The sequence below is a fragment of the Mytilus trossulus genome, chromosome 9 (genome assembly GCF_036588685.1).
Source record: "Mytilus trossulus isolate FHL-02 chromosome 9, PNRI_Mtr1.1.1.hap1, whole genome shotgun sequence".
Taxonomy (NCBI): Eukaryota; Metazoa; Mollusca; class Bivalvia; order Mytilida; family Mytilidae; genus Mytilus; species Mytilus trossulus.
Window position 1 is genome coordinate 17,577,120 of NC_086381.1, and position 27,939 is coordinate 17,605,058.

General features: G+C 31.8%; 4 protein-coding genes across 4 annotated transcripts; 2 read left to right on the top strand and 2 right to left on the bottom strand.

Moving 5' to 3' along the window:
- The first annotated feature begins 257 nt into the window (after nucleotides 1-257).
- Nucleotides 258-1,943, top strand: LOC134684346 (uncharacterized). The gene has a single exon (XM_063543633.1). It carries the CDS (start codon nucleotides 258-260, stop codon nucleotides 1,941-1,943), a length of 1,686 nt encoding a protein of 561 aa, XP_063399703.1.
- A 2,199-nt stretch (nucleotides 1,944-4,142) lies between these two features.
- LOC134684347 (uncharacterized) lies at nucleotides 4,143-6,095 on the bottom strand. Its single transcript, XM_063543634.1, has one exon. It carries the CDS (start codon nucleotides 6,093-6,095, stop codon nucleotides 4,143-4,145), a length of 1,953 nt encoding a protein of 650 aa, XP_063399704.1.
- Nucleotides 6,096-8,560: 2,465 nt separating this feature from the next.
- On the bottom strand, nucleotides 8,561-10,246 carry LOC134684348 (E3 ubiquitin-protein ligase Trim36-like). The gene has a single exon (XM_063543635.1). The coding sequence runs from the start codon at nucleotides 10,244-10,246 to the stop codon at nucleotides 8,561-8,563; it is 1,686 nt and encodes a 561-aa protein (XP_063399705.1).
- A 2,746-nt stretch (nucleotides 10,247-12,992) lies between these two features.
- Nucleotides 12,993-27,125, top strand: LOC134685221 (X-ray repair cross-complementing protein 5-like). The gene is made up of 14 exons (XM_063544739.1): nucleotides 12,993-13,090; nucleotides 13,649-13,727; nucleotides 14,580-14,687; nucleotides 15,485-15,561; nucleotides 16,003-16,086; nucleotides 16,705-16,801; nucleotides 17,707-17,821; nucleotides 18,408-18,496; nucleotides 21,139-21,267; nucleotides 21,623-21,734; nucleotides 22,336-22,497; nucleotides 25,235-25,332; nucleotides 25,912-26,007; nucleotides 26,642-27,125. Exons 1-14 carry the CDS (start codon nucleotides 13,077-13,079, stop codon nucleotides 26,756-26,758), a joined length of 1,377 nt encoding a protein of 458 aa, XP_063400809.1. The 5' UTR covers nucleotides 12,993-13,076; the 3' UTR covers nucleotides 26,759-27,125.
- Nucleotides 27,126-27,939: the final 814 nt, after the last annotated feature.

The following is a 27,939-nucleotide window of genomic DNA, read 5'->3' on the forward strand; positions in this document are numbered from 1 at the left end:
TGGTTTGCTGTTCCTTTGATTTCTCACAAGAAAATTTATATTCTATATATCACAACAATTTACAAAGTTTTTATTTCAAAGGATCAGTGGATAAAGGTCCATGCATATTATATATAGATATATATTGTCATTGAACTAATTACACTTAAAACACTCAAAGTTAGACTTTAGTCATAATTATCACAAAATTATCATATTTTATAAATTTTATTTGATATGATGATTGTGAAGTGAAGTTGTTGATTTGATTAAGAACAATGGCAACAGGTTTACCTCTGAGAATGGCCCAGGTACCAAGAACCTGTCAAATTTGTGACAAAGATACGAAACTCAAATGGAAATGTTTAAACTGTCAATTTATTTTGTGCAATAGTTGTGGTCAGAGACATTCAGGTGATAAAAGCAGTGTTAACCACAATGTTGTTAATTTGAGAGATATAGATGAACATTCATACTTAGGAGATGTGAAATGTTGGTTCCATGTGAAAAATAAACCCAAAGCTGAAATGTATTGTCTAGACTGTTTCCAAACAATCTGTGATAATTGTCTGAAGAGAGCTCATCGTAAACATGATGTTAGGAAACTTGATGAGGCATATTCAATGTTTACTGGAAATTTGAATTTAAACCACAAGAAAATAAAAACTGATATGCAATATTGTGAAAAAGAGAAGAATAAACTTGAAAAAATAATATTGAGTCATTGCAAATCATTTGAGGAGGAGAAGAGGAAAATCATAACATATGATATGCATTTGAAGGAAAGAATTACGCAGCGAACTGAGCAACTTTTGGAAGAGTTAGACGAACACTTTAGGAAAAGCAAAGCAAAAATAACAGCTTCTTCTACTGTTATAGAAAATAGACTTTCAATATTATCTGAAAAAGTTTCTTTGATAGAGGAACACGAAAGAACATGTAAGTCTGATTTTGATACTGTTAAGAAAGTTGCTAAAGATGTTCAAACTTTTGCCGATGAAGCTGAAAGTTCTTTCCCAATTGCCCCAGTAAATATAATGGCCAAGAAGTTTGTACTTAATGAGACAGACAAAGATTCATCCGTTATTAATCCTGTGTTTGGATTATTAGTCAATGTTGACATATTTGGCTCTGCTTCTATTACTTGTGAAAACATAGACTCATATTGCACTGATTTACCATCTATAAAATCTATGACTGTGGATGAGAAAAATAACCTATGGATAGCTAGTTCAAATGATTCAAACTTACTAAGACAAGTTGATTTCCAGAAAAAAACTATATTACAGGAATTTAAAGATATGAATATCACTGACATAGCCGTGAGTAAAAGATGTAGTTTACTTTTCATAAAAGACGAAGATCCTACAATTAAAGAACTGGACCCAAAAACAAATAGAATCAAAGATTTTCACACATGTTACAGTGCTGGTATGCAGATACATGTACCGTCAGCCTTACATGTGTGTAAGAATAGCAATGTGTTAGTCAGTACAGTTGAGAAAGGTGGGGACTTGTACAAAGTTGAAAAATTAAGTCAAATACAAGTTGTTGTTTTATCAGAATTTGGAAAAGTGTTAAGAATGCATAAGTTTTATCCAGAGGGACGTTTTCTATGTATGAGACCAGTAAAGTTGACCTCTAATGACTATAATGAGATAAGTTATTTGGGCAAGCTGTCTCCTCAGGCAGGAGCATTAGTAATAATTGATTCAAAGGGCAAAACAAAGGGCATATTGGAAAGGAAAGATAATTGGGAGTTTAATCCAGTAGATATTGTAACATCTAACAGTGGAAACATAATTGCCAGTGAATCACATGGTGCGCTATATATATTCAGTTATGAAGGTGTTATTATTAAAAAACTGACCACAGAACACACAGGAATAGAATATCCAATGAGTTTAGGAATAGACAAAAAGGGGCAATTACTTGTCAGTTTTAAGACAATATTTCAGACATAAAGCCAAGATATTCTTCTTAAAATTTACTGGCTTTTGAATTAATTATTTAATAAAACTTTTACATCTTATACAGTTTTTGATTCATAATAAATTGTTGTCTATCATTCATTACAAGTGGTACAGAAAGAGTCTTGAATATTACATTTCTGATGGGGGAAACTGGCTGCTATATTTACAAATTTAATTATTTAGTCCCCCATTTCTAGTTCTACTGGTAATCGTCACATACTGTTACAGCTGACTGCCTTATTCATGTTATTGTAGCATGCTTGATAAGTTTGATGTATCATTGAGGTCATGGGTTTGATCCCTGGGAGGTCAAACCAAAGACCTAAGATTTGGTATTTCATTACTGCTAAGTATGCTGCAATTAGGAGTGATAGCAAAGGCTGATTAGCCTGTAGTCAGGGAAAATTTGTCTGGATTGAGTGACATATTTTCCTGTTGACTATATTACCTTTTGAACTTGCACTTTAAAAATCTATCTGAAGCGTGTCTGTCTGGAACGATGAAGGCTTCATACTTATATCCATATCAGGTAAACATGAACCAAGACCTGAATATGCATCAATAGACAACTTGCGCAATATATTATGATGGTACCATACTAAACCCCTATTAATGGGTGGAATTGTTCTTAATTTTAAATTATTATGATGACATAATTTAATTGATGTCTGGAGCTGGCATGTCAGCAACTGCTAGTAGTCCTTATATTATTGTCATTTTGCTTAGTTTTTTTTTGTTACCTATTCTGACATGGAACCTGCACTTCTTTTAGACTTAGTTTTACTGTAGGTATTTCTGTGATCACTGAACTAAGGGCCAAGCTGAAGCAGGATTTTCTTGCTGCTTGGAAGACCAATTGGTGGCCTTTGAGTGTTTTCTGCTCTTTGGTTGAGTTGTTTTCTCTTTGACCTAATCCACATTTCCATTCTTAATTTTATGATCCATAGGAGAAGCTTTAGATTGAATAATTTGGTTAAGAAATTATGTATATTAAGTACGTCTTTATTTGAATTTATATTAACATGACCTCATTTGCTAAGGTTATGTGGCGTCTACAATGAAATCGTTTACAGTCATCATGTGACAGATCCAGACTAATTCAGCTGAGTTATTTTAAGATGCCATCTGATAGGCTGAAACAAAGGTCATGTGATATATGCATGACATGCCAAAACTAATTGACTTATCAGTAAGCAAATAAATATATTGTGTATTTGTAAATATTTATTTTTGATAATTGTTTTTATGATCAATTTGACTTTTTGTCCTTGTCAATAGAACTTTCATATTTATCTGTTATCAGATTACATAAATTATCATTACGAGGTATTTGACCTGTTAAAATATATGATTCAATACAATTTAACAACATAGTTACTGATTAAAATCAATGTTTGAAAATATATTGATTTAATGACATCTACTGTATATCACAATTAACAGAAAAAATGGTTTAAACAGTTAAAAAAAACATATATATTACAGCTGCATAAGGCAGCTTTGAAGTAAGAAATGTTATGTATTTTACCAAAAACCTTTAAAAGTAAAAATGAGCTTTATTCATGTTTTATTATTTTGTTCTCTTTTTCTAGACAAAAAATATAAAAATCTCCTCTTTTGGGGAGATATATTATATTCAAAGATATTTTGTTTTGAATACATATACCTGTACTGGTTACCATATATGATTTCTATGTTTCATCTACTAAAACAAAACATAGACATATTATAATTACCAGTATTATAACACACAGTTGCATCAAAAATTGATTCTGAAGACATAAATTGAAAGAAGAGTTAGTATTAGACCGTTGGTTTGCCCGTTTGATTGGTTTTACACTAGTAATTTTTGGGCCCTTTATAGCTTGTTGTTCTTTGTGAGCCAAGGCTCCGTGTTAAAGGCCGTACTTTAACCTATAATGGTTTACTTTTTAAATTGTTACTTGGATGGAGAGTTGTCTCATTGGCACTCACACCACATCTTCCTATATCTATTAGTATAAAAGTTTAGTATAAAAAGTTCGGGGCATATAGATATGCTGCACAGCCTTATGTTTTGACATTTAGATAAGATTGAAGTGCATATCAACTTTCCATTCTAGGATATGATTTTTAAGAAACATAGTAAAAGTGGTAATTTTACCCGCAAAGAGAGTTTCTATGGGAAATTGCAACCTATACACATATGCATTAAAATCCGTTAAATGTCATTATATGTAATTTAGCCTGGTCATGTTTACATCCAATCAGAAGTTCATCTTTACAGTAAATATCTATACTCAGTGGGAGCAGGATTCCAAAGGTTTTAGTTTGTAGAAAAGACACCATTTCACCATTATAATTAATGATGTGGATTGCATTGTTCAAGTCACTAATAACAATATTATCACGGAAGGTTGTCACAATATCTGTAGGATTAAACTTTAATTGACTTTTCTTTGGATGACCATTATATATCCATTCCACTACACCTTCGGAATCTATGGTGACTATTCTGCCTCCTCTAGCATCTGTTCGATCCAATACACATATTTTAGTCTTAGAGTTTGATGTTATCCGATATGGTAGAGTGAATAATCGGTTACCTTTTTTATCACGTTCATAGCAATTTAATTGTTTACCGTCAGATGATTGTACCAACATTTGTCTGCAACTTGTTTGTGACAACGGAAATAATTCTCCATTTATTTCTTTGGTTCCTATTATTCTCTTACCTTCTTGTAGAATATGAAAACAGAGTGGCACTTGAGGATTTCCGAACCAGTCAGTTGGACTAAATTCATAAAACTTATTCATTTGACCTGATTTTGTGAGCATTTTAATACATGGGTCATTATGAAGAGACACAAGAATGTTCCCTTTATTTGATAAGAATAAATGTTCGATTTTTACGTCTTTTATTTCTTGTAATGTTTCCAGCTGGCCATGGCCATGAGCCATTTTGACATTCCTTATAAGAGAATCTTCTTTGCTTCCTAAACAAATGGCATAGTCTGTGGTTAATAATGAAGTAATTGACTTGAGATTAGTGTTGTATGTTCTGATTACAATTTCCATATCAATTACAGAATTTTGTAATATTCCATAAAAGTTTTCAACACTATTCTCCTGAAAGTCAGCTACTAAAAATGTTTTTACCTTAAATGGTAAACTAACATTTGAAAGTTTAACATTAAGTAAATATTCTTCAATTTCTTTTTTAACTTCATGAATGCACATGATATCAGAATTACTTGTTTCATTGGTGATTGATGAAATTTTCTCCACTAGCTTACAAATGTTCCTTTCTGTATCAAGTGACTGATTCTCCAGATCGGCTTTTGTCTTTTTTAACTCCATGTCAAGTTCTGCCAAAAGTTTGTTTGTATGTTTTGTAATTTCCTCCTTCAATACTTTATCATGATGAATTATTTTCTTCTTTTCTTTTTCATAAAACTCTTCATGCTGCCTTAGCGAAGTCTGTAGTTTTGCTATTTCTCCCATGAATTTATTTTTATAATCCTCATCCATTATTTTATGATATTTATTTAGCAAATCTATATCCTCTGAATAAAGTGTTTCAAGTTCCTTAAGTGAAGTAGTCTGGTGATTGCATTCCGTGAGACATTTTAAACACATGAACTTATCACAACTCTGACAAAATATTGAAATGTCATCTTTCTTGTGAGTTTTCACTTGACATTTTATAGGCTTTAGAATTGTTGAACCATTATTAACATTGATGACTCGGTGATCTTGGTAGCTGCTCTTAGACATATGTTTCTTACAACATGTATAACAAAGTGCTATAAAACAGTTCTTACATTGATATTGTACATTAAGATCTTCTTTACATACTTTGCAATTAATTGGGACTTGTGCTCCTCTTTCTATTGAAATTTGGGTTGAAGATGGGTTCCTTGCTGAAAATTTCTTATTCAAATATGTAGTTTCTGTTGTTTTTATGTCTGATGTTGCTGCAAAAGTTGCTCGACCGAGAGTCAAAGGATTGCATGGGGTTATCCCTTCCAAAGTGGAAGGTGGTTGTCTGATTTCATCTAAAGTGGAAGTGTAGGTTCTTGGTCCATGGTTGAAAAATGAAGACCAGTTTCTGATTCTTTTCCTTAGTCCTTTAGAAATCCTTTTCCTCCTTGAATTTTCCATTATAATTTCAGAGATCTGTTAAATCAGAAAACAGTTGATGATCAATTGGCCTAAACTTTGTTTCAGCTGTAGTGTGTTTCCAGATCTTTGAGTGAGTGGATAATTATGGTGTAATGAATATGAGTAAAGTCTATATGCACTACCTCTTATATGAGCATTTACCATAAAATCACACAGTATCAGATATAAATGGCTAGTGAAATCAGCTTATAAAAATATACTCTAATCATTATATGATTTGTTTCATTTCATGTGATTAACATAATGACACAATCATTAGAAGTTTATTTATAGATGAAAGAGTTGATAGTCATTTATGACATCCCCACATCATAACTGTAGATGCCTATATTTTATGCAAATGCTTTCTCATTTGGTTTGCCATTACAGTTTATTGAAAGAACATGCACCATAAGGAAAGATGGGGATGATTAAGATCTAAAAAAATCTATTTGACTTCACATAATACTTTCTTGCATTCATTCCAAGACATGAACCTCAACAGTGGTTTTTGTCTTGCCCTGACAGAGTGAAAAAGTGAGACATAGGTATGCAGTTTCCAGCGTCGGCGTCGGTGGTGTCCGCAATGTATTAGTTTGTGTGATTAGGTATAATGTGGTAGGTTAATCATATTTGGTATGCAGTTGTATAAGCATGGACACATCTCATTTCCATTGAGATTATCTGTCCCTGCCCCCTATGTCATGGTCTATTGACTTCAAAACTTTTGCTTATTTACATGTATTAGTTTGTGATTAGGTCAGTTTATGGGGAACCACAAGTAGTAGGTCAATGATATTTGGTATGCAGTTGTATAAGCATTGGCACATCTCATTTCCATGTGGAGATAACTTAGCTCTGCCCACTTAGTTGTATTAGTTTGTGATTAGGTCAGTTTATGGGGAACCACAAGTGGTAGGTCAATGATATTTGGTATGTAGTTGTGTAAGCATAGGCATACCTCAATTCAATGGTGATAATTTGACTCTGCCCTCTTAGTCATGGTCTATCGACTTTGAATTTTTTTCTGAGTTATCATGTATTAGTTTGTCAGGAGTTTAATTCAAGGGAAACCTTTAGTGGTAGGCCAATGTTAATTGGTATTTAGTTGGAATGAAAACAGTTTGTTATTTGACCAAAAGAGGTTATTTTTACACCCTTATATTCAATTTACCTCTGTTTATGACAAACTGATTTGAAAAAAAACACTTCTCTTCTAATCATTTGAAATTGTAGGTAATTGATCTTCTGTAGAAAATATGATGGAATGTATCTAATGATGACCAATTAAAAGTCAATCTGATGACTTGGTTAGTGAAACAGACTTCTTGGATTCTTTTGTTTTGTTTTATATTTTTCTAATACATCTTTTTGCGTTGTTGGGTATCAATTTTACATATTTACATAGGAAAGCAAAATTGATCAAATCTTGTTATCATGTCTTTTTCACATAGCCTTGACGTCATTTTCATCCATTACAATGCCTCTGTGGATGGGATTAGTCTGGAACCCAGACAAGGTGTGTAACTCAGTAATTGTACATGAAATAACCAACTGTATTTGTTCTAAAGAAATAGTGTAAGATGCAGATGACTGTCAGAGAAACATGGTTCATTGCTTTTCTTGTGCCACTTATTCTGGATAAGAAAGGACACATGTTGTTCTACAAAGGAGTTGGTTCCCTTTGCAAACTGTTTTAAATCATTTCTTATATGTGTAGTATGACCTTGACTTGAAAGAATTTCAATGTAAGACAGACAGGAAATACATTTATGTAAGAAACTGCTATTAGTTTTGTATATAAAAACAACCTGTATAAAGTTTTTATATTGGAAATATGATGTGTTAAGATTATATTATCATTATATGTTATGCTCATGTAAGGCCACTTGATAAAAGATAACAATAATCTATCTACATATTTATAATTTTATAATATTAAATACAAAGTATGATTTTAAAACCAAAATTGTCCAGATGATGTCTGGCAGAAATATATCAATAAACTGGGGCAGTCATAAATTGATTTTAATCAGATTGATCTTTATGTACGGTAAATTCAGAAATTATTGCAAGCTTTTTCTAATTGCTACTTGGCAAGTATTACATTAATGAGAACTCCAATTCTAATATCTGATACATATATTTGTATGCAGGTTTTCGTAAAATGGCAAAAATTAATCTCACATTTTTGTTGGATACATAATGAGGTAAAAATAAATAAAAAATATGATAGCATACCAGCAGCAATGTTAAAAAATAAAAGTTTACGTAGGTTAAAATACACAGCTTCCTTGTATGTCATGATTTGCATAATAGAAAAACTGTGTATCTTTTTAAATTTTTCACTAACTTTACTCCATTTTTGTTAGGTAAAAATTTCAGATATATCTTTTCCACCCCTTCAAATTTGCATAAAGATAACAAAATTACATTATGTATTTCAAAGCAACAACAAATCTTGGTCAGAAACCAGAAAATTTGAATAAAAATAATTTTGCTTTATGCTTGAAATATTGTCTATTACTGGTGACAGTGAGCAGCCCTTTATTGTTTATATCTAAACAATGGGGGAATTCTATTCCAAGTTCTATCGTGGATTGCTTTTTAAGGATAACACAGTCATAGTTCATAATAAGTAATGTTCCATGGGACTCACTGATTACAAGGTTTCCGGTGGGAGTGGTAACAATGTCTATTGGATCAAATTTTTCCTCTTTGATTCCATGGAAAATCCATTTGAGAAGATGATCTGAGTCTATTATCACTATAATTCCACTTGTCTGAGAGGTCTTGTCTATAACACAGATTTCTCCGCCATCATTAGAAGTTAGTTTGTCAGGATGTAAGAATAGTCTATGGCCAATTGGATCAGACTCATGAATCCTCAGGATATCACCACACTCAGATAAAACCATAACTTGTCGTTGACTAGTGTCGGTAATTGTGTAAGGCAATCCTCCTTCTTCTATTGTACTTACAAGTATCAATCCAGCATTTGTCACATGTAAGGCTGTAGTTGTTGTAGGATTATCACTTGAAAATATATAAAAGTCACTAGTCTGCCCATTATTTTTCGCCTCTTTTATGCAGTTGTTATCTACTATGGCAAATAGGACCGTGTTAGATTTTGTGATTGCGAAATGATGAAATTTCATATTTTTGTCTTCTTCTAATATTTTCTCTTGTTCCAGGTCCACTTGTCTAAAATTGGTATCTTGATTACTGCTTATTAGAATTGTACCGTCTTGTTTAGATTTTATGGATGATATTGAAGTTAAATCTGTACTGAATGAGTTGATACTTTTGAATTCAATAGAACTAGGAACGTATGGTTGAACTGTTTTCAACGATCCCGCCAAATGTTTTATTACGTCTTCAAGTTCCTGTCTGCTCTGACCTGGACAGAACTGCTTGCTGCTGCACGGTAAAGTTTTCGTGGAAAGAAAAGTGTCTACTGGAAGTTTTAGTACATTAGTGGACAGCTCGGTTACTGACCTCAGTGTGTGAATATCAAAACTTTCTTTCTTATTTTCAATTGCTGAGTTTGTTTTATGCAACATTTTAATTCTATAATCAAGTTTGGTAGCTCTGGTATTAATATCATGTGCACTTGTTCTTATTTCGTCTATAAGTTCCTCTAGAAGGAGTTCAGTTCTGTGAGATATTTCTTCTTTCAAGTATAAATCATATTCTAGAATTTTTTGCTTTTCATCTTCGAATTTTCCTTTATGGAGCCTCATTTCTTTCTGTATCTTTTCTTTCTCACTGTAGCATAAATTAAGATGCTGACTGTTAATTTTTGCTTGATGATTCCAAAGTGTTTTTTTCATACTCACACGTGCATCTTCTATTGTCTCCAAAGTGTGTCCATGGTGTGATTTCCCCAGGCAATCAACACAGATAGTTTGTTTACACTCCCAGCAGTACAGTGAAACACTATTTTTAGGATGGAAAGAACATTTTGTAAAATCGTAAGTTTGCATTCTCTCAATATTATCTAGGTCCACAACCTGATGTTCATGGTAGAGCTCGTCACGTACATGTCTCTGGCCACACTCATTACACAGTAATGTTTTACAGTTCAAACATTTCCACCTAATTTGAATATTCTCGGCACAAATTTGACAAGCTTTAGGAACTTGAGCCATTTTTAGTGAACAACTTTCACTTTCAGTCTATGGATTTGAACTATTTTTTAACCAGTGTTTAAAGCAAGATTATGCAACTTTTATCTTTTATTATATTATCTCAAGGCAAAGGTCCCTTACATGATATAAGTGTCAATGTCACTTATTCCTCATTGGTGGAATTGTGCAGAATATAAGCTGGATGATTAACCCCCACATAAAGAAGACAGGCTTTCACAGGGATCTGGTTTCCTTGTAATTTGAAGAATATAGTACTATTCAATCACTGTCTTTAGTGATTTTTATATTCAGTTATATCTCTTCTCTATATACCCATCTGTCAAACAGTCGTTGTGTATTGTAATGCACTTTTTTATCTGTCATGGATGATAAACAGAGAACTCTTCAACCATAGGGATTAACATATTTGGGACAAAGATTGCATGCTAACTATCAAACCCCTTATAGGGGTGACTTGAAAGTTATCATCATTCCAGACTTGTATCATTTACTATATAGATAAAAAAAAAAACATTGTTCATTTAGCACATCATTCTATCTACTGTATCCTGTCCATTAAAATTTCAAAGAAACTTACAGTGGCGGATCTAGAAAGTTTCATAAGTGGGGCCAACTGACTGGGCCTAAAAGGAGCTATTCCTGTCATGCTTCAGTGATTCCCTATATAACCAACCAAATTTTTCCAACACTCACAGATTATAGGAAGTACACCACTAATTCATGGTCCCATTGCTTTCTATGTTAAATTCCTCCGTTTCAAGCAGGCACACCTCTTTTATTTTAAGTTCAAATAAAGTGGCAATCATTGCATTTCAAAGCAACACTTTATGGTGTCTTGTACTGAAAAAATCAACATACCTTGCATGGCATATAAGAAAGAACTGGTTCCCAGAACTTCAGATGTACCAAAACAGGTACTTTAGATCTGACAAACAGACAAAATGTACCCTCTTTTTAAAATTTGGTGCAGTTTTTTTAATATTCAAAACTAAAAGTCCAAAAGTGTTCTACAATGATCACCAGTCCTTCAGCTTTCATTTGATACCAAAAATACCTAAATATTCTACATATTTTGAAAGTTACACTCATGCGTAGGAACTATTTTGTGTTAAATATGTACTACTTTCTGGTATGTGCTTTCTGGCCGGGCCTGAATTAGTGGTGTTACACCTATAACAGAACCAAACTTGCTATATTGACTTGAGCATTACTTTTTTTCATTCTATGATCTATTTCAAGCAATAAAAAACCTATAAAGCTTTACTCCAAAGACTATTTTATTACTTCAAAGCTCAAATTGGACTGGTAGTAACATATGGGTTATTCAAAGAAAACTGCATATGTATATTACCAGTGGCCAATATATTTTTTTTATTCTCAATATCATTGTTTTATTTATTAATTTCTATAAGGAAAGCTATGCGCTTACTAATAGTCATAATTTTATCAGAGGTTCTTCATTGAATAAAAATATATTACTCCAAACTTAAGACATAAATGAGAAATTATCCCCCCTTTTTTCTTTAAATTCAAAAAAAGCTTTTTTTGTATGAACCATAAATTCTGTGGTAAACCATAGATAAATAAGAGCAATTTATATATCCCTCAGCTAGATAACTTGCTAAACTGGTTCAAAATTGCATGCACAGTGATATTTTATAATTCTTATATGAGTATATACCATTTGCCTAGATTGTAAAAGGCTACCATAAGAAAAACAAAAAATCTTGAAAAATCAGAAAATAATTTTGACCAAGAGCTATTCTGTTCCATATACAAGTCATAAAATACATGTTTTATGGATTTCCATCAGAAAAAATGCAAAAATAAGAACTTGGAGTCAAGTCCTCACTGCATGCATGTTGTATGACCATAAAAGGCTAACATATTTGAGTTTGCCAATTTAAGAGCTTAAATTTCCCATAAGCAGGTTGGTTGACCAAAAAAAGATGATTAAACATGATTACTAACATCATATTTGACTTATTTTCATTGGAATAGGTACAACTTCTAAAAATTGGATTTCTGGTGATTCTCTGTAATAGGAAGTACACCATTAATTCATGGTCCCATTGCTTTCTATGTTAAATTCCTCCGTTTCAAGCAGGCACACCTCTTTTATTTTAAGTTCAAATAAAGTGGCAATCATTGCATTTCAAAGCAACACTTTATGGTGTCTTGTACTGAAAAAATCAACATACCTTGCATGGCATATAAGAAAGAACTGGTTCCCAGAACTTCAGATGTACCAAAACAGGTACTTTAGATCTGACAAACAGACAAAATGTACCCTCTTTTTAAAATTTGGTGCAGTTTTTTTAATATTCAAAACTAAAAGTCCAAAAGTGTTCTACAATGATCACCAGTCCTTCAGCTTTCATTTGATACCAAAAATACCTAAATATTCTACATATTTTGAAAGTTACACTCATGCGTAGGAACTATTTTGTGTTAAATATGTACTACTTTCTGGTATGTGCTTTCTGGCCGGGCCTGAATTAGTGGTGTTACACCTATAGGCTTATTTGATCTTGTTGATGATCTTTTGGCTGCTATTCAGTGACTAGGCTAAGTCCATCATAGAACTTACAGACAAACTTCATCAGTGTACTGTGAAGATGGGTATTCTAAAATCTTGAGAATTATGTTTTAATTAGGATAAAGTTTTGAATTGTTATCTTTAATCGTAGTGTCAAGAAATTGTATTTTTTCCATTATAACACAACTATTTTTAAATCCTATTTTTACAGATGGCTATAAGAAGTTTGGTAAAGATCTTGGACACAGTACAGCATTTTCCTTACATGAAGCACTATGGACCTGCCAAAACATGTTTTCAAACAGGTATAACTGTCATTTAGAAATGTATTCATATAACATGGTAATAACAAATGGTGTAGATTTTTGGTGAAATTAATAACTTATATTAAAAAATATAAAAAGTGAAATCAGTTTTAACAATAACACTTTAGGGATTGCTGTAGTAATTTAATGAGATTAACATGTTTCAATGGCTAGAGCACCATCATCTGGATAAAAAACAATACTACAGAAAAATGTGCTGAAGTGCAAAATTTGGAAGTGATAAATAAATTCTTTATGTGACCATAGTGATTATAAAAAGAAAGTGAAAGTACTATGGATTCATTAAATTTCGTGGGTACCAATTTTCATGGATGAGGAAAAATTGTAATTTTTCGAACGTTGATTTCCTGGATTTCCAGTCTGCACACAAGCTAATAGAAAATTTTTACATGTATTTCATTAAACATGTAAATTCAATGTTCACCTTTACCCATGAAATTCCGAACATTGATAATCCATGATAAATGATGAATCAGTTTATTGTAGAAATAATTTTAATATGATGACATTTGTATTACATTGTATTATGTTTTATAGTACACAGAAAGTTGGATCCAAAAGAATCCTGTTATTTACAAACAATGACAATCCACATGCTGGTAGTCCACAGCTTCAGGTTTGTCTACAAATTTTGCTTTCTTTACAAAACACATTTTTTGCACCCTGTTTTAAACTAATAGTTTTGAAATTATTATGACAATGAGTAGACTTGAAACCATATATACAACAAATTTTAAGGCATATTATAATCAAAAATAGGTTTTAAAAAGATCTGATTCAGGAAAAAAGAGTCATCAGTTTCTTCTGACTTTCTCATGATTATAATGACTATTTTAAATGTTTCCAAATGTTACATTCAAGACAAGTTGAAATCTTTGTATAAAATTGAGAATGGAAATGGGGAATATGTCAAAGAGACAACAACCCGACCATAGAAAAAAACAACAGCAGAAGGTCACCAACAGGTCTTCAATGTAGCGAGAAATCCCCGCACCCGGAGGCGTCCTTCAGCTGGCCCCTTAAAAAATAATGAACGCCATACTTATTTCCAAATTGTACACAAGAAACTAAAATTAAAATGATACAAGACTTACAAAGGCCAGTTTGTATATGTAATGTAACAACACACTGAATTAGCCATCTTAATGTGCTTGTTTTATAGCTACAACAATTAGCAGGTTTTTTTCATGTCTCAAAAGTAAAGAATTTATTTTCCAGGTTTAAAATGTATATTATTTTTGTTTTGATCGTGTTGTTTTCTCAATATTTAATAAAAAAAATTGTATTCATCTGTATCACCTTCCTTAAGTAATCATGAAATATGCTATTGATTGTCTAATGGCTGCCAAAGTGTCATCATTTTTAAAATATCTTTCATTTTGATTGCTGTATCTGCTTGCTTGTATTGTATGTAAAAAAAAAATCGTTTATTTAAAATCTCCAATCATTATGAACATTTTGATTTTAGAGACAAGCAAGAACAAAAGCCAGTGATTTGAATGAGACAGGAATTGATTTAGAACTCATGCATTTAATTCAAGAAGGAGACACTTTTGATGTCACAAAGTTTTATAAGGTATTTAATTTCAATAGCATCATAAATTCACTGATCAACTTAATGATTATAGAGGTACAAATAATAATTATTACAGTCAGTTCCTGTTTGATGTACTGTGAGAGTGACTGTGTTATATAGAAATATGGTCATTTTGGTTCTAAATAAGCAGTAAAAGCCTTACACAAAGTATAGCCTCCATTTTGTTGTGCAGGATGTATAAATGTGTAGCCACAACTGGTCACAAAATATCCATTATGATGCCTTGTGAATAGAGTGTGCCGTTCTCTGCCTTAAATAAAAAAAAAACCAAAAACACATGCAACAATTCTTTGTAAGTGGCCCGTAGGAAAGTCAAAATTTCTTCCCCTTTCTGACATAACATTGTTTTTCAATGACAGTGTAAATTACCAGTCATTAATCCCTGCCATCTCTTTTATAGCCTATTGTATTAATTGTTTTAAAAGATTCTCTCCTGCATATGTACAAAATAATTGCTACTTGATAAAAAAAACAAAAAACCCGGACTGTTTGACAATGATAATGTTTTAGCACCCTCAATTAATAACTGCCATTCAAGAATACATAAAATGTATTACAGGAATCAATAAAAATACTGGAAAGTACAACTTACCAATTGAGCCACCCACAACTGACATCTCCAACAAAAATATGACAGCTATAACTTTCTACATCCAAATTAACATCATGATTGAAAAGTTTTGATTAAGCTTATAAATGAAACATTTTGCTGATGCAGATACCCATAATACTGAGATTTAACTTTAATTGAGTTCAAATCATTCTCTCAATTGTAGGATCTGTTGTATTCAGCTGATGATGAAATTACGGAGTTACCTGATCCTGCAGAAAAACTGGAGGAGTTAATGTCAAGGTAGGATCAAAGGTCAAGGTTGAGACTTTAATGTAATGACCTTGTCTGTCCAACAAATGTTCTAATCACAAGTTTTCTTAGAAACCACTTAAATCAATGGATTCTTATTTAGTCAACAACTTTACAGTGAAGAGATGTTATATGTGATCTGTCTGATACCTTCTTGAATTTTTCAACCTGTTGAATGAACTTAATATTTTTGTCACACTTTTCTCAGAAACTAAACAACTTCATAATTGGTCATCAGCTCAACAATAAGTAGTTGTAAGGTATATGCATTTTAAAAATCCATCAGACTTCCTGTTTCTAATACTTTGAATTATCAGTAGGGGTAAGTTTTTGCAAGACAGAGTTTACTCTCTTGCTGAAGTGACAAAGAATAAAATATGTATGTTAATACGGTATATGGAAAAAAGTTTTATGTTTCATTTGAAATTTCAGAGTTCGAACAAAAGACCATAAGAAGAGAGCTTTAAGAAGAATTCCATTTTCACTGGGAAAAGGATTGAATTTAGGTGTTGGAGTGTGAGTTTTGATATATTATTTACATATTATTGCAAAAGCTTTATTTACAATATGCCCTGCTTTAAAGGTATACTGGTTTAACTCTGTCAATTTGCTGTTGAAATCAAAATTGTTAAGATGAAACATTTCATTTTTTAGCAATTTTAGCAGCTAACATGGCTAATATATAAATAAAAAAAATGTGTTTTTTTTTATAAATAGGCTCTGCTTTAGAGATGTAGTAAAACATGAATAGATGACACTGCAGTTCATATTTCTTGTCAAGTTATATAAACAGCTTACTGATATGTTTTCAACTTTTGTATTTGGCATATGAAAAAAGTCTAATGGAATATTATGCCAGACAGATTTAAATGCATATTTTGTTACTGAGATGTACTTATGACAGTGACACCAATAGAAATATGGGTTACATACAAGAGAAACCAATATTCATATTGGCAGTAGTTTCCTCATAGCTTTGTAAAAATTTAGTTCATTATGAAATAAGGGAGATAATTCATATCTTTTAAATATTTGCTTCAAAAGGTTTGAAATGCTTTTTTGCATTTTAGTTTGATTAGTTTTACCAAATGTTATCACATGGAAGATTAACATTAACTTATCTTTGCTTTATAGGTACACACTTGTAAGATCATGTCCAAAACCATATGGTGTAAAACTGTCCAGAAATACAAATGAAGAATTGAAAACCCACACCAAAAGTTATCTAGAAGTAAGTCTATTATATAAGTGTAAGAAAGCAATTTACTACACACTTGTTCAAAGTTTTAATTTTAGTGTACAGTAATTACAGAGGCAAGTTCAGTTTTTGAGTTAGTTCCCTTGTGTATATTCAGTTAAGAGTTGTTCCCCCTGGTTTATTTCTGTTAAAAGATGCTAAAGACAAAATGTGCAAAATTGACAGTAATTTGTGCAGAATAGAAGAGTAACTAGCAGAAACTCTGCATCAAAATTTTGCAAATAAATATATAGACTTTTTAGAAATAATTTAGGTTATTTGAATTTTTCATTTGGCAAATTTTTTTATAGCTTATTTATCTAATTAGAAACACTGGCCAGATATCACCCGTGTCTAGACAACAAAAGGCAAAATCAAAAAAGTTCATAACACATTTCAAAACATATGATAATACATAATTTAAGTTTCTACATTTGGTGTTTTTATGCCCCACTTACGATAGAAGAGTGGCATAATGTTTTCTGGTTTGTGCATCCGTCTGTTTGTTCGTCCATCTGTCTGTCTGTTCATCCGTCTGTCCCGCTTCAGGTTAAAGTTTTTAGTCAAGGTAGTTTTTGATGAAGTTGAAGTTCATTCAACTTGAAACTTAGTAAAAATGTTCCCTATGATATGATCTTTCTAATTTTAATGCCAAATAAAAGTTTTGTTCTCAATGGTCCACTGAACATGGATAATGATAGTGCAAAAGGGGGGGGGGGGGGCATCTGTTTACTATGGACACATTCTAGTTAAAATATGAACAAATGGATATTTTAAGGTGAGCAAGATTGCATAGAAATACACACATTTACTTAAATTGCTTTTTGACAATTCCTTTATTCATATTATAAAACATGGACTTATGCATAATGTTGCAACTTTTACTTGTATTTTATCAGGATACTGGTGAGGTATTGATGCCACAAGATTTGAAAAAGGCTCAGACATATGGTGGAAGGAGAATTTGTTTTGAAAATGATGAAGTGACAGAAATTAAACGCTTTGAAGAGCCAGGTCAGACATTTTATTTATACACGTAACAAAACCAAATTGGTAGTTCAAGGTTTTTTTTATTAAAGAGTGTTTTCATAATTTTTTCTTGACCACAGTTTGCATTCAATTATAAATATTTGAAACAAATAATTCAGGTCACACAAACTGTGTTGCATTCTAAAATCCATAAACACCCAGTAATACATGTAGTTAATATAATTACAATATTGTTGAAATAGACATGGATTCATTTATTTTCATGGAAACCTACAAAATTCAATTTCAAGAATATTATTTTTTTTGAGTTTTGTGAAAGTCTGCTTGTAAGCATAGAGAGAATCTATACTTTGTTGAACATTAAAATCCAAGCTATAGTCTGTACTATATATATTTTATTTGTTCACATTTGAGATCTGTCCAAGAAAGGGTAAAAAAAAATCAAAAAAATCATTAATTCCTTGGCAACATATAAAATGAATTTCACAGATAAATGTGTTACTAGGGCACTAAAATGTCAATATCAAGTTATTATTATGCATATTATTTATGAATATATACTGAAAGTCTATTTACTAGAGCCAGTTTCATCTATAATATGATTTTACAGGGTTTTACCTGATGGGGTTTAAACCTAGAGCCAGTCTAAAGAAATATTATCATGTTAAACCAGGACAGTTTATATATCCAGATGAAAATGTAAGTGAAAAAGAGGTTGTAGTAGTCTTGGTTCTGACAAGCTCTTGGTAACATATTTTCCCCTGAAAATCTTTGGCCTGTTCTTATATACAATAAACAGACAGCAGAAGGACATAATGTTTAGTATGGATGTCTATAATTTTAAGCTCAACTTTTCTCATCACTTGGCATTGGTGGTCATCTGTGGTTGTTAATTTTTACAAAAAATCCCTCCTCTGAAACAACTGGGCCAAATGTAACTAAATTTGCCGACAATCATCATTGGGGTATCTAGCTTAAAACTACTGGGCAAAGTTCGTTATAGATAGATATAATTGTAAGCATCAAGAATGCTCAGTAAAGTAAGATCTACAAATACATCACCATCACTAAAACACAATTTTTGTCATAAATCCATCTGTGTCCTTTGTTGTTGAGCCTGTTACTTTTGTTGCAGAAAGCTTGACATAGGGATAGTGATCCAGCGGGGGCGGCTACGGCGGCAGCGGTGTTAGCTCACTTCTTAAAAGCTTTATATTTTAGAAGATAGAAGACCTGGATGCTTCATACTTTGTATATAGATGCCTCATGATACGAAGTTTCCTTCAGTCACATGTCCAATGTCCTTGACCTCATTTTCATGGTTCAGTGACCAATTGAAAAAAATTTCAGATTTTTTGTAATGTTAAATTCTTTCTTATTATAAGTAATAGGATAAATATATTTGGTATGTGCATACCTTGCAAGGTCCTAATGCCTGTCAGACAGTTTTCACTTGACCTCGACCTCATTTCATTCATCAGAGAACAAGGTTAAGTTTTGATGGTCAAGTCCATATCACGGATACTATAAGCAATAGGTCTAGTATATTCGGTGTATGGAATGATTGTAAGGTGTACATGTCTAGTGGGCAGATGTTATTTGACCTGAACCTCAGTTTCATGGTTCAGTGGTCAAAGTTGAGATTTTGAGTTTTGGTCGTTTTATCTAATATCATATGCAATAGGTCAACTATATTTGATGTATGGAAATATTTTATGATCTATATGTCAGTGGTGCAGGTTTTATTTGACCTTGAGCTCATTTTCACAGTTCATTGCTCAATGTTAAGTTTTTTATATGCCCGTCAAAATTTTGACGGGACGTATTATGGTATACAAATGTCCGGTGTTAGTCCGTCTGTCCGTCCGTCCGTCGTACCGTCCGTCTGTCCGGCGTAAACATGTCGCACCGTAACTTGAGAACGACTTATTTAAATTTCATGAAACTTAATATAGTTGTTTTTTATGATGGTCAAATGATCTGTATACTTTTTGGTGAAAATAAGATTTAAACTTTTTGAGTTACTGCACTTTGTAACTAAAACAGGGGTGTGTTTTTTTTCACATGTCGCACCGTATCTCAAAAACGATTCTTGATAATTGCTTAAAACTTTACACACTTCTTAGTTATATTAATCTTAATATCTGTATACTTTTTGGTGATGATTCAAAATTTCATTTTTGAGTTATTGAGTATTTTGTAAAAAAGGGGGAGGTTTTTTTTTACATGTCACGCCGTATCTCAAAAACGATGTATGATTATTGCTTAAAACTTTACACACTTCTTTTTTATATTAATCTAAATATCTGTATACTTTTTGGTGATGATTCAAAATTTCATTTTTGAGTTATTGAGTATTTTGTAAAAAAGGGGGAGGTTTTTTTTACATGTCATGCCGTATCTCAAAAACGATTTATGACTATTGCTTAAAACTTTACACACTTCTTTGTTATATTAATCTTAAGATCTGTATACTTTTTGGTTTTGATTCAAAATTTTATTTTAGTGATATTTAGTTTTTTGTAAAAAAAAAAACAGGGTTGGGGGTTTCGCATGTCCCGCCGTGTCTCAAAAACAATATATGGGTATTGCTTACAACTTTCTCAGAAACTATTTATGATTATTACATAAAACTTCCACACAAGACGTCGGGCGTATCATGCGCTCATGGCGCAGCTGTTTATTTTGTTTTGGTCTGTTTTCTTAAACTATAAGCAATAGGTCAACTATATTTGTTTTACGGAAGAATTGTTAGCTGTACATGATGCCTGCCTGGCATGGTTCATCTGACCTTGACCTCATTTTGATGGTTCAAAGGTTAATGATTAGTTTTCTTGGTTTATGTTATGTTTATGTGACAGTTGTAATAAAGCTTTATATTTAAAACTATCAACATAATATCAATGATTAGTAAGGGACGACATCAAAAGTTCAATGAAGGATAAAAAACTTAATTCACATAGTTTTTTCACTGACCCCCTACCCTCTTAACTTAATTTGGGAAAAATTGATTGACCCCAGTATGGATATATGTAAAAATCAATGTCGGATAACCAAATCTTGGAGCAGTTCAACCCCCCACCCCCAAACTATTTGAATTAAGTTTGTTATCTTACATTGATCTTTTGATGTCGTCCTTATAAAAGTAGGTGAGACATTTCAGTGTGTGCACTCTTGTTATGTTTTTGTATTGTATAAAAAAAACATATAACAGTTTATAAAAAAAAATTGTATTATTTTTTATGGCAATATTTTCTTAAGTGCACTAGTCTTATTTTAAAGATTAAGATTACATTTATATTTTTACCCTGCTAACAAAGCCTTTTCTCACCCTGTTTTAGACTGTCAGTGGAAGTACAACACTGTTTTCAGCCTTGTTGAAGAAGTGTTTGGATAGAGGAGTGATGCCTATATGTAAATATATTCCTGGGAAAAATTTCCCACCAAGATTTGCTGCATTGGTGCCACAGGTCAGTTTTTATTATCTTATTTCAGCTATCCTTTAAAAGTGTTGAGGACTATATGTGATTTTGATGATCAAACACAAATACTGTATATGCATTGAATTTCATTGCATTGGATGTGATTTACCTGTCTTAAAAATTTATTTATTGCAAGTTTAAAAATTGATTGCTTCAGATTTTGAAAGAGCGAATTGTTTGATTCACTTAAATCAGGCTTTGATGTTTGAAATGTAAAACCTTAACATAGCTGACAAAAAACTAACTAAAAATGAAAAGTTTCAAAACTAGAGTTTCTCCAGTTTATAACATTTAACTTTTATCATCACTATAATACTATTCGTTTTGTTTTACATGTTCGCAGGAAGAAGAATTAGATGAGCACAAAGTGCAGATAACTCCACCAGGATTTCATGTCGTAATTCTGCCTTTTGCTGATGATTTTAGGAAAGTTAAACTTGATGAAACAGTTAGAGGTAAGATAACCTAAACCCCAAAACTGCTTTAAACTTTTTTAATTACAAAAATATATATAAGAAAGGTAGCAAATGTGTGAAATTGTATGCGCTATAGAGTGCTATAACTATGTATAAGGTACTGCACTTTCAAAGGGAACAATTGTTTTATTTTGTTCAACATAAAGCTTTAAAGAATGAATAACAAATGGACTTTTCTGGGTCAATATTTGTGTCATATTCAGGAAAACAGACTGGAAGAACTAGTTCTAGATAAATTTCACTAACAATACATTTACTGATCAGCATACCTACCAACTGTCACTATTTGCGGGTGATTTCCACCATTGAGACTCCTAAACAACAAAACAAGTAATTTTGCAATAGGCTTGTAAAAGTATGCAGAAGCCAAAAAACAACATTAGAATAAATTTGAAAGCCCCTTAAAGGTTTTGTAGGACTATATATGAGCTATCTTGCACATACAAGCCCCATGGGCATTTAAAAAAGTTGACAGGTATGGACCAGGAACTTGAACATGATTTTGCAATTGAACCTGATTCTACTAGAAATTTGAAAAAGAGATTGGAAAATGTACATTGTTTTACTTTTAATTTTCTAGCAAATACAGAACAGATAGACAAAGCAAAGGACATGATCAAAAAGTTAGCATTTACCTTCAACAGTGAAAGCTTTGAAAACCCAGTATTACAGAAATATTGGAGGAACATAGAAGCTTTGGCATTGGACAGAGATGAACCTGAAGAAATGGTGGATTATACAAGTAAGAACAGTAACTTTAATTTTATGAAATGTATTTTTCAAAATCTGGTGAGCTTGGTGAGTGCTTAGTTTTCATTATATTTTGAGTTGTTATTCTAATGCTCTAATCTATAAGTCTATCCCTTAGAAAAATTGATAGCCTATCATATTGTGTTTAAGATCTAGTTTATAAAACCAAAATATTAAAACCAGTAAACAACTAATCATATTATATAATGGCACTGGGAATGAATTACAGCAGTAATAATTACTGTAAACCAACTTATTTTCGCGGATATTTTATTTCGCGTTTTATCCTTTCTTGACCACTTCACGGCTATTTAATTTCGCAATTATCTGATTTACTTGATGAAGTTTTTTAGGGAAAGATCAAAGATTGACACATTCCCGACGATTTCTATTTGTGTTATTTTTCTACTCGTGAAAGTCACGAAAATAAATCGCTTGCGAAAATAAGTTGGTTTACAGTACAGTCGATTCCACTTAATTGCATACCGCTTAATAGCATAATTCTGTTAATTGCATACTTTTCTCCTGCACAAAACCATTTCCCATTCACCTAATGTTAAATTGTCCGGTTATATGCATAGCCTTACAAGTGGCATTTCGGTTTATTGCATAGAAAATAATCGCCAGCTAGATATGCTCAGTTAAAATTGACAAGATTTTTGACCGGAAACGGCAATTTGGTAAGTATATTTTTCTAGAATGCATCATAATTTTCATTATTATTTCACATTTACTTGCGTGTTATTCAAATAAAGTTTTAAAACAGTATCTTTCGTGTTTATATGATTATAGAAAAGGCCTCGATGTGTACACAGGTAAAGTTTCCCATATTCTATTTTAAGCCTCGAGGTCATAAAAATGTCAATCAGCTGATTGTTGTAAAAACACAACCATTTATGATCTTCTATCTCAAAAGGTGTTAATTATTGATTGGATTTCATACATTGTTCATAGATTATATTTTGGGTGAATTTTTAAAACATTAACGCCTGCTAATTATTGATCATTATCCAATGTGTAATTTCGTAATTCAGCTTTGGTGATCTACATTTATGTTAAATATTACAGGGCATTTATATATGGTTGAAGAATTTTATACATCAATCTTTCCTTTTTAATATTTTTCTAAAAGAAAATTAACTTCTGATTATTATATTTTCTCACTTTCAACACTCGTGTCCAGCAAATAACCCGTGCATGGCCCCAGCACCTGTTAACTGCTTTGCATATACGAAAGTAGCGGTGTTAAAGTAACAGTGTAACATCACTGTGTAATTGGTAAATACTGCATATCAAAGGCAGTTCATTGCACAATTATTGTTTACAATGATTATAAACTGTGTAGTATTGTTAAACAGTTTATTTTAAACAAAGCGTAACAATTTAATTTGTACATCCGGGTCATAGAAACAAATCTATTTTTAGAACAATTTTATTTCCGTATCTCAGGTAAAGGAAAAGTCGGTACATAAATAAACTAAAACAAAATGTGTTTATAAACTTTATTGAAAGAATACACAATGAAATAAAATGTATGACAGTAGACAAATAACTTTTATTAGAATAAATAAGCATTCATTATATTGTAAGTGAACTATGGATCTTTCTTCTTTGCTGATCTGCACTATCGATGTTATTTGACTCCGTAATTTGTCATTTCGGATATAAGCATACTCCGCTTTATTGCATAATTTCGTCTGACAAATAGGCTATGCAAATAACCGGAATGTACTGTATATGTTAAGGCCATACTAGTAATATAACAGATACAGGGAGATAAATTTCAGAAATTGTGCCATTATTGTGGTGTTTAGTTTGTTACATTGATTACTTTTTCTTTTTTCTTATTTAATAAAATTGAGAATGGAAATGGGGAATGTATCAAAGCGACAACAAGCCGACCATAGAAAAAACAACAGCAGAAGGTCACCAACAGGTCTTCAATGTAGCGAGAAATTCCCGCACCCGGAGGCATCCTTCAGCTGGCCCCTAAACAAATATATACTAGTTCAGTGATAAGGAACGCCATACTAATTTCCAAATTGTACACAAGAAACTAAAATTAAAATAATACAAGACTAACAGAGGCCAGAGGCTCCTGACTTGGGACAGGCACAAAAATGTGGCGGGGTTAAACATGTTTATGAGATCTCAACCCTCCCCCTATACCTCGAGCCAATGTAGAAAAGTAAACGCATAACAATACGTACATTTAAAATTCAATTCAAGAGAAGTCTGAGTCTGATGTCAGAAGATGTAACCAAAGAAAATAAACAAAATGGCAATTATACATAAATAACATTTAAGCCTTTTATTGGAAATAATTGTCCATACTTTAAGCTCCTGCCACTAAATTGACCAAGGCTTATAGTGTTATACTTGTTCTACCATCATACTAAAAACAGTTCTCCATCTTATGGCTGCATATTTGATCTGATTTTAGATGACTTACATACAGAGTTTATATTTCATTGTGGTTCACTACATGTAACTTTGGCAAAAATTACTTCCAACGTTATGAAAATTGTACAAGACTTTCTGTAATGCCTATTGAAACATCAGTTTTTTAATCAATCAGTTTGCATTTAATTCTTTTTGAATGACTTTTGATAAGACTGCAGTCGAGTTCTTTTATTTTTATGTGAACCAATTTTGTTATATTTAATAAGAATTAAAGCAATGTAAATTGCCTGTCTGATTGCAAATTCTCTTTAATGTATTTTTTTCAGTGCCAAATGATGCAGGAATGACAAAAAGAGCAGGAAAGTTGATAGATGAATTTAAAGATCTGGTATTCCCTGCTGGATATGAACCTGGAAAGAAAAGGGTATGTATCTTATAAGTTAAAATATGCATCTTTAATTTTCCTATTAAGAATTGACAAATTTTATATTTATTACTAGGGAATGTCAAATAAGTCTGTAAAAGATAAAATATTTCTTTCACAACTACACATAGTATAATCAATTATGTCCAGTATTGCACCCAATTATAAATGTAAAAATAAAAAAGAGATAAATTGAAAACAAACATGTTGTATATTTAAGCACATGAAATCTACTGCAGAGACATAGAATGTTGATGCAAAAAAAGAATGTTTACTGTTCTATCATGTATAAATTGTATTGCTATATTGTTTTTGATGTAATGCAGGAATAGCTGCCCAATCATGTTGTAACCTAATTTAGCTCAGAAAAGGGAAATGCAATCTCATTTAAAAACTAGGTTTTCTATTTCTTGCTTAAAAAATAAAGAATATTCTCCATATTATTCTTTTGCAATAGACTTAGAACTACTTCAAGAATGTTATATTTGAATTGCAAGCAAATAGTTTAGGGACCAAGGGCCCCCCTTTTTCAAAGTTTTAGATCCTCATCTAAATGCTATTATTATTTTAACCTTGTAGAAAGCAGGATCTGCTGCAGACCCAGCTGCTAAGAAAGCTAAAACTGATGGGGCATTGGCCACGTTGGATGCTAAAACAGAGGCTGAAAATGGAAGGGTAATTATATATAATTCATATTGTTCATCAATGTAACTTATTTTCTCTACTTTTGATACACTGTAATGATCAATTAAATACTGTGGATTCATTAATTTTCGTTGGATACCAATTTTCGTGGATTTCGTGGGTACAGGAGAACCACGAATTCAAATGTTCAACGAAATACAAATTTTGTAAAGAAATGAGTGTAGACTTGCCAAAACCACGAAATTAAATATCCACGAATATGTAAGATTTCCTCAAACCACGAAAATTGGTACCCACGAAAATAAATGAATCCACAGTATGTGTGTACTTCAAAAATACTTAATATTTCATTTGTTAGTTACTGGGAAATCAGATAATATTACGATTTTACATGAGCAACTGAAATTCAAGATTAATTATTACAATTTCACAAAAAGCTGCATACATATATTTGAAACTCAGAATCTATCAGTAATTTTACTGAATGTAATTTTGATTTTGAAAATGTACATTTGTCAGAAATGTAAATTGAAAACAAAATGATATTTAAAATTTCTTTGGGCCATTTCTTCTCTGTTTACATCCATCTTTTTATCTATTTTCTGTCTTAAAGAAAATTTCTTCTTATTACAGAGCAATCAATCACTTTATTTTATATTTGTAGTTGGGCAAGCTGACAGTAGCTTTGTTACAGGAAGTATGTAAGAAACAAGGAATTACTCCAGCAAGTAAAAAGAAGGCGGATCTTATTGAAGCAATTAATGATCATTTTGGTGTTTGATACGTCAAAGGGAAGAAACTCTTTTGTATGGCAGCGTAATTAATGTGACCAAAAGTTTTACATTAAAAGGACAACATGTTCATTAAAAGGAATTTTATTTTGTAATTTTAATCCACAAGTCATCATTAGAAACCAAAGGTTCTTTTGAGCAGAGTCCATTACTGAATCAATACATTGTACAGAGATATTTGTCAAATACATTATGAAAATTTATGTTGAAAAATGTCAAATTTCAGCTGTAGTTGCTTTCTATTAGATTTTGTATTAAGGTTATTTTTGTAAGAAATAGAGAGTTAGATACTGTAACATTGTTAATGCTTAAATGTTGTTGAGTAATGTGAATGATTAGTAAACGTAGATATTTGTAGTTGTTGTTATTTGATAAAGTGTGGGTTGGTATCCTGGCAGGCGGCTGCAAATCAAGTATTCATGCATTTACTTATGAACTGTTTAACCAAAGCTTTTCAAATTTTAATATGTTGTTACTGATGACAAATGTAGATTTTGTTTAATATGGATGATTTTCACTTTCACTGTTCAGGAGTTCTGGTTCTTGAAAGAGTAAATAATGGCGTTTCCAGTTGTGTTCATGCTGTAATTTATAAACTGTTAACCCAAAGCTTTTCAAATTTTAATATGTTGTTATTGATAACAAAGTAGAGGTTAAGTTTAATATTGATGAGTCACATTTACCATTCAGTAGTTATGGTCCTTGTGATATTGAAAAATACCTGGATACAAAAAAATGTTTAAAAAAACTGGTTTGCTGTCAGTCTGACAGCTATATTATAGCTCCTGACGTATTAAGGTATTTACATCCTTGCCTTTTTTTATGCCCCACCTACGATAGTAGAGGGGCATTATGTTTTCTGGTCTGTGCGTCCGTTCGTCCCGCTTCAGGTTAAAGTTTTTGGTCAAGGTAGTTTTTGATGAAGTTGAAGTCCAATCGACTTCAAACTTAGTACACATGTTCCCTATGATATGATCTTTCTAATTTTAATGCCAAATTAGAGGTTTTACCCCAATTTCACGGTCCACTAAATATGGAAAATAATAGTGCGAGTGGGGCATTCCTGTACTGAGGACACATTCTTGTTAAATTTTTGAATCTTAGCTTTCCTGATGAAAGTTAATTCAAAGGCACTATGTACATATATAAATACAAATTCAAAAAGTGTTTT